This window comes from Eptesicus fuscus, chromosome 7 (genome assembly GCF_027574615.1).
Source record: "Eptesicus fuscus isolate TK198812 chromosome 7, DD_ASM_mEF_20220401, whole genome shotgun sequence".
NCBI lineage: Eukaryota > Metazoa > Chordata > Mammalia > Chiroptera > Vespertilionidae > Eptesicus > Eptesicus fuscus.
In genome coordinates, this window is record NC_072479.1 from 19,742,683 (window position 1) to 19,750,725 (window position 8,043).

At 47.5% G+C, this 8,043-nt stretch overlaps 1 protein-coding gene across 2 annotated transcripts in view; it reads left to right on the top strand.

Annotated features, from left to right (window-relative positions):
• TMCC3 (transmembrane and coiled-coil domain family 3) overlaps positions 1–4,393 on the top strand; it is a 66,387-nt gene extending 61,994 nt beyond the window's left edge. For both annotated transcript variants that reach the window (XM_054718794.1, XM_054718795.1), the window contains exon 4: positions 174–4,393. In XM_054718794.1, the coding sequence (XP_054574769.1) occupies positions 174–476 (303 nt within the window). In that variant the 3' untranslated portion in view covers positions 477–4,393. The remainder of the gene's footprint in view (positions 1–173) is intronic.
• The last annotated feature ends 3,650 nt before the right edge of the window (positions 4,394–8,043 follow it).

Sequence of the window (8,043 nt, forward strand, 5' to 3'; positions counted from 1 at the left end):
AAATGAGCCTTGTTTTCTTTCTTTGCCGTCGTCATCATCACCATCAGTTTGGCTGTGAGGCTGCCTCGGCATCGGCATTCTGAGCTGGGGGCTCCCGTGCACTCCCAGGCGGGCACTCGCAGGTTGCCCGTGATCGCACAGCATTTGATCCTTGCTCTGCCTTTTGCCCACAGGAAGCCTTGGAATCCTGCCAGACTCGCATTTCTAAGCTGGAGCTCCACCAGCAGGAGCAGCAGGCTCAGCAGACAGACACGGCGAACGCCAGGGTTCTCCTGGGGAAGTGCATCAACGTGGTGCTGGCCTTCATGACCGTCATCCTGGTGTGTGTGTCCACCATCGCCAAGTTCGTCTCGCCCATGATGAAGAGCCGCTTCCACATCATTGGCACCTTCTTTGCTGTGACTCTTCTTGCAATATTTTGTAAAAACTGGGACCATATTCTGTGTGCCATAGAAAGAATAATAATACCCAGATGAAGCCGCTGGCTCCCGTCTTCAAGGGTCTCCTGGTTTTTAGTTTAAAGAGAACTCTGTGCATACTACCAAATTTTAACGTGAGCAGTCGTGCCCATGAGGATTACCAGAAGGATGGGACTGTGTTGTAAATAAGTACAACTCTCTTATCTCGGCAGCGTTTGCCAGCTCAGTCCCCGTCCCTGGTCATGTGAATCTGTTCCGAGCTCCCATGTTACTCACTGCCTTAATCAGACCAGATGTCCCGCCCAGCTGACTCGCCCAGCACGGTAGACCTCTGGTCATTGAGCACTCGGCGTAATTGGTGACTCAGAAGAAAAGGGAATTTCAGTTCCCTCATATCTCTATCAGAAATGAGCTCACCATTTAGTGGTCACGTTTTCCCTGAGTCACATAGCAGCAAAGATGTGGCACGACTCGGGGAAGGGGAGAAGGACAGGCGTGGACCATGTGGACCCCTCACGGCCTGTGGAAGTCCAGTAAACCCCGTGTAATCCGTCCCACAGTGGATCGTAGGTCCCAGGTGTGCCCAGCATCCACAGTGCTCAATTGTGTGTGGCTCTCTGTAACATGGAAATCTTTTTACACACCTGTTTATCCATCCCAAGTCTAACTAGTTGTTCTGTTGCACTTTACATGGTGAGACAGGAGGATGTGTGAATGGGACTTGTGCCTTTTCATACCCACGGAGCCGTCCACCTGATTCCATCTGAACTGGCTATCGAATGCCCAGCCTCCAAAGCAGACAGAAATGCTTCCAAACCCCTCATCAGGCTGCGGCTTTAACATCAGTTTGGGGTCCTGTCAGCACTACTGCAGAGGCTTGGGATTCAACAAACCTTAATTGTGATAAACCCCCTGTGAGGGTGTGATTCACTTTGTTCGCAGGTCTGTGAGGGGTTTGAAGCTTACTCAGTAAACGGAAACACATGATGCAGGGGGTTTCTTTAAGAAGGAAAACTGAATCATAATTTATAAAGCTGAAGTGTACTCGGGTAGGAACACTGGAAGCAGGAGGAAATACGACACGGCAGCTAGATCGATGGGCGCAGTTCACCTGGATGAAGAGTGAGAGGATCCTGAAAGACCAGCAGGAATAAGATAAATTAGGTGCAGTGTCTGAGCCAAGGGTGCCATCTGTCTCCTGGCATCTCACTGAAAATAACTCCTAGGATAACCGAGTGGCCACATGCCCCTGAGGTAGCAGCATCCAAAAGTTAGCATCCCAGGCCTCTTTGGGGGATGCCACTCACTGTCTTCAGCCCAGTGAGACTTTCCTTTAAATGGGCTGCTCTCTGTACATGAAAGGAAGAGGTGGGAGAATGTTATGGGAACTGCTCTCTAGCCCCTCTTCCCACCACCCACTCTGTTATCTGAAGACACAAGATGCATGTTAGTGTACATTTTCTTCCAGAAAGCTTCAAATTGCCTGGGTATAAATTAAGTGCAATATTTTGCAAAGAGCTGCTTTTAGGGAAATCTCGTGAAAGAAATGTGACAGTGCCATGGTTTGAGAGAATGGAATAGTCGAGCATGTGGCACAAGTCCAGTGCGCGTGAGACTCATACAACTCAAGCTTTTGTTTTAAGTTTACAATTCAGTGGTTCTAATCAGTTCACAAACTCATACAATTGTCACCATTATCTAATTCCAGACTCAAGCTTTTTAAAACAATAAACATGATTTCATGAAATCGTTGGCTAGAGAATATTTTGGATTCAGGGAAGAGGGCCCACCCCATCTCATGGCCGTCTCCTTTCGCTATCAGACTCGCCCTGGGTCTCCCAAGTTGGCTGCTAACAATACTGTGATCCATCCTATCCAGGGGACAGAAACAGGTTCCAAGTCTAGGGGAGGCAGGGAGAGGAATGGTGTGCTTCCTTTTGCCTTTATGTTTTCATGGCCAGCATTCCCCTTTACCTGTGGGCATCATGTAAGGCTCTGGGAGGGGCTAGGAAGACATCAGCCTCCTCCTGCCACCACACTCACTCCGTGGCTCAGCCCAGCAAGCTTGCAGGGACTTCCCCGGCCTGCGATCTGTGCGTCCCCCACAGTGAAAAGTGAAAGAAGGGGGAAGCAGCACACTCCGGCCCTCCGGTCTGGAGCAGTTAACAAGCTGCTAGAAACGCTCTGTTTGAAACAGTGTGGCATCTAATTCATTGCACCTCATCATGAATTCTTTTTCCAGAATTCCTATTTTCGGTGACTCTCATTAAACATCGGATAAGCTTGTTTTTACTTGGATATGTTCAACCTACACGGCATATTTATTTTAGTGTCTTGTTGGAAGTTCATGAAGCTTTCTAATAAGATGACATACCCCAAGGAGACTCTTCTTTTTCTCTTCTTATGGAATAAACCCTCCCACTGCATGAGGAAATTAAATAAAATTTTATAAGTATACAATGAAAAGTAGTAATCAAGCTATGACATATGCTGGAATTGGATATTTAACTGACATTTAAGTCAACTAATCCCTTTTCAACACCTTGCATTGGTAGTAAACATCTTGTACATACCTACTGAGGAGGAAAGCCAGCTGGGTGGGTGAGCGCCTGCTCATGCCGTGAACTGATTGAGTGGTTTTGGGTGCTGACATTTTGGGTGAGATTATTTTCATGATCACCAGGACGATACTTAGCTGAGGACAAAACAAAAACCTAAAAATACTCCCTGGTGGGTTTTGAATTGGCTATTCAGCTTATATTTTGAATATGATTAAGCCAGAACAAAAGACCCTCCCCCCAAAAGTAAATAAATAAATTCAATCCTACAGTGAGGCAGTAAATAAAAGTACCCCATTGCAGATTTGGGGCGGTGAAAGTCTAGCGTGTCCCGTTAGTGGTTTTACTCATGCTCGCTATCATCTCTTGGTAGATGGAATCTTCTGGAAACCCCCCCCCCTTTTCATTTCAGCCCATCGTGCTGCTATCCCTCTCTGTCACTTAGCATCTGTGTGATTTTAGCCCCTCTCCTGCTTTGTCATTCTTGTTTTCATTGAAATACTGCTCCACTGTGTGTGTTCACTGCCCAGCCGTTCTATCTAGTGAATCAGGTTTAATTATGGGTTCAGTGATAGGGATGGAAACTAGCTTCCCTCGGGCAACTAATTACTTTTGTCCTCTTCTTTTGGATTTTAAATACCAAATTATTTTGCATTGAATGGGAACATTTTTTTGTATTGAATCCAAATATAGTTGTATTGGTTTGAAAAAAAACATTTAATTATACTTATTAATGTGGACATGTGTGATTAACCTATTTTGCATATTTCTATAATTCTGAGGAACTGGTGGTGGGATAAAGTGGCATTATTTAAAATTCAGGGCTTTATCTGGAGAGAAGTATTTCAAGAAGTTTAGCACATGTACTAAGGAAAGAGTTACTAAAAAAATAAGCCACTGAAAACAATGAGATTGGCCTGTTTACATCAGAAGTAGTTAAGAAGCTAAAAGAAAAAGGTAGTTCATAAGAGTTTAATAACCCATAAGATATAAAGCAGGACTAACCTATAACTTTCTAAAGGAAGTACAGTTTCTCTGTTTATAAGAAGCTGGAAAGCCATGTACCTGAATTGTTTTAGGAATGATTTATGCGTTGCAGTTTTAACTCGTGTGTTATTTAAAGCGTGTCTCCCGCTGTGCTTGTCCTAAGAGAAACGTTTCAACAAAACGTGCTCCGTGTTTAAGACGTGTTTGGGCGCCAGTCACTGGCTCTGAAAGTACAAACTGGAAATGCTTACTGTGAGACCCACTGCATAATTAACACTTTGTGGAATACTGCACAGTTTCATGTCGGCCTAAAATTGTAAATCCTCTGTAGATCTTCACCCCATTCAAAGCAGGTGCCATTATTTTTTTAAATAAACACTTGATGTTAGCTTTGAAGTTAAATAAAGAGCTAGATTTCTTAAATTTTCACATTTGTCAGAGCCAATATGAATAGTACATTTGTGTGTGTATCACCAGTTTTTAGTAGCTTTTATTTCTTATTTCTTTGAATAGACTTTGTTTCAAGCAAACTTGATCAGAAGGTACAGAGATGTTCCCATATACCCGCCTCCACAGGCACAGCTCCTGCTACTGTCAACATCCCCCACCAGGGGGTACACTTGTTACAATGAATGAACCTGCATTCACACTTCATTGTCTCCCAAAGTCCACAGTTTGCATTACAGTTCACTCTTGTGCCTTCTATGACTTTGGACAAATGTACAATGACATGTGTCCACCATTACAGTTTCATACAGAATAGTTTCACAGCTGAAAACCCTCTGTGTTCTGCCAGTTATCCCTCCCTCCCCTACCTCCCTTAATCGGTTTGTAAACTAATTCCATGTCTATTTCATACAACGTTATTGGTGTGTGATATGCAGCCCATTCCTCAAGCCCTAGCGGGGAGGGGGTTACTTTCTAACAGGTCTGACCATGAGATGTAGAAGTTTATAGGACACAGAGGACCATGGTGATACCCAAACACCACGGGCTTTGGTAGATGTGGGATGACAGCTAACCTTCTTGGAGCATTTACTATACACAGTGCTCTGTGCCAGATGCTTTGCCCACGACGTCAAGTGTAATTGTTCCAACACTCAGTAAGATAGGCACTCTTATCCCTGCCTAACAGACGAGGACGCTGAGCTTAAAGAACCAGCAGCATGGTGCAGCCGGTATTGGTGGAGCTGTTGATTCAGCCCCAAGCTGGTGTGAGGACCCTACACTGGGAAGCACGACCCCGCGCTGTAATAGGAGGGACTGAGCACCTGGCTTCTGGTCACTCCCAGCTCTCAGCTCCTTCGAGGTTGATGACTCGGAGCCCTAGAAAGGCCACTTTTAACCCTAGGACTGGAGCAGTCAACACCATTATTGCAAATGGTGCATTTATACTAGTACCTTCGCCTGCTGGCATACTGTGGTAAGGATGGTTACCTGAAGCCAGCATCCGAGGTCTTTGAAGAGACAGGCTGACAGAGTTGTGGATGAAGAGAATGGAAAGCTGTTAATTAAAGCAACTTTTACACCCTCCCTGGCTTCCTGAGCCTCTGGGTGTATAACTGGCAGTTGGCGTGGCTGAGTATTTATCAGCTTTTTTGCTTAGCTCTGAGATAGCGAAGTCCCTGGTGGCTTCTGCTCTGAGCGGCATGACATCTGCTGCCATCTGTGGTGGCTACCTCCGAAATTTCTCTCCTTGCTAAGCCAGCCAGAATTTCTCCCTCGCCAGGCCCTTCACTTGAGTAAAGTAGTTAACAGAAATGAGCGTCAGCCGTGTTAACAGCTGTTTTTCTGGTGGTTACTCTACTCTGGCCCAGGCATTGGGAATTGGGACTTTTTTTTTTTCCTGTTCTGCTTAAAAACCAACTACTGAGTACAGGCATACCTCAGAGACACTGTGGGTTCAATTCCAGACCACAGCAATAAAGCGCGTCATAATCTTTTTGCTGGTGGAGGGTCTTGCCTTCAATTTGTAAACCCCACATCTGTGAAAGGCAGTGAGGTGAGGAGCAATAACACAAGGTGTGCCTGGTGCAGAAAGAAAATGAAGTCATGCCTTGGTCTGTGCTAATAGCTAAGAGACTCCATTTGCCAAGGAATCTCTCAGAGACCTGGATTCTTCTCTGACTCTTGGACTGTTCACATCACGAGCAGCGATGCTGACCGAGCCTTCCCCTGGGTGTTTCCTCCCGAAAATGGTTTCGGTGACTCTTTGATCATCATACTTCCCTGGGGTTTGAAGCCCTCGCCCTCTATCAGCAGAGAACAGAGATCTATAAGACAGAACCCCCAAATGTAGGCCACGGCCAGACCATACACACCCCCTCACACAGTGGCTGAAGCCAACGGACCCAGACAGAGAGGCGGTCTTCCCCAGACTCCAGGTCAGACTGTGGCAGGGTGACTTCCTGCTTCCCGTGGGGTTTCCCTTATCAGCAAGCAACAATCACCTAAGCGCGTCAATGAAAATTCCATATGGAGTTGGATTGGAACGGGCCCATCCAGTCATTCGAGTATTTTTCCCCAAGGGAGGAAGGACACAGGAGCTGACGGCTGAGGCTGGCTCCGTGGCCCGCTGCAGAGCGGGCGGCAGTGTGTCATCATCGGTCCTCCCAGAGGCAGGGGTCCTGACAGGCCAGCTGCATGGCTCTCCCAGGCACCCAGTTCACAGGGCTGGTTTGTGGTCCCCCTGAGAGCACTCGACTCCGCTCCGGCTCCTAGCCCCCTCGGGGATGTTGGTCTGGCTCCTCAGTGGACTTGTCCTGCGGGGAAAGGCTAGCTTTCTAGCTGGTCAGAGCAGCCCAGCTCCTTGGCAGCTAGTTATACTTGAATGTAAATCAGTACCTTTGGTTTTTCTTGACAGGGATGCTCTTGTCAGAGTTGGGTAGGCAGGAATCAGTTCCACAGGAGTGGTCCCCTAATAAACTAAATCCACTCTGAATTACCGCATGCCGTGTGGGAAGAAGCTCAGCTTGAAACCAGGGGGCTTCTCCCTCACCTGCAATCTGGTTAACCTGGGGAAATATCTGTCCCCTCAGAACCTCTTCTCTAAACTGTCAAATGCCTAGGGTCGTAAGGTTTCGGTGAAGTGCGTGGAACAGGGCCTTCACGTGTTTATTGAGCACTTACTCTTGGCAGGCACTGTCCTAGGCACAGGCAAAACAGAGTGCCTGTCCTGGTGGGGGTTACATTCTAGTAGGAGGAAACAGATGGTAACAAAAAAATACAATATCTGCAGCAGTAAGGGCCATGCTCTGAGCATTTAAGCTAAGATTAAAACTCCCCTCAATATTCTTAGAGAGGAGATGAGCTTCCTGAGTATTGTTTTCTCAGCTCAATTTCACAGCCAGCCATGTGGGCATGACTGAGTAGAGCCATCTTTAAAGTGGATATATTTCCAGGTCAGAGAGACGCAGCACCATAGCAGGAGCTCTCAGAGGTTCTGGGGGTTCCTTGGAGAGGGGATGAGATGCTCCTGGTATTCACATGAATAACATGCAAATGAGCACCTGGTTCTGAGTCAGCAGTGAGTAAACCCTGCCAGATGCCGAGCCCTGAGCACTGGCCTCCCTGCCTGCCCCTCCCAGTCCCTGAAGATCTCACAGGCAGCCTCTGCACTCTCCCCCTGGCCCTTGCCTGTGCCACCCTGCCCTGCCACAACCTTGAGACAGGTCAGGTGCTCCGTGCACTGGCGCCCAGGCTCCTGAGCCCAGCTGATGAGACAGCATTCCCCGAAAGCCTGGGGCTCTGGCACGTCTTCCGGCTGTAAGGGCCAAGGGAACGCCCTTCTCCTGGAGCTCCTGTCCCATATTCATCAGGCCTGAACTCTCACTTGCTCCCTCCTCTTCCCCTTCTCACCATCCCCTTGTCCAAGACGGACCCTCCCACCCGTGCCCACTTTCTCCCTGCACCACCTCTTCCAGGGCTTGCTTCTCCATCCTCAAGTCCTGTGCCATCCATGCCTGTTTTTCCATGGGTTCATTTCAGCCTACATGGCTGTCCACACTGCTGCTATCCTAAACCTGCTTATTTGGATCCTGCCTTTTTTAACTCTCCACTCCTCTTCCCCTTTACCACTG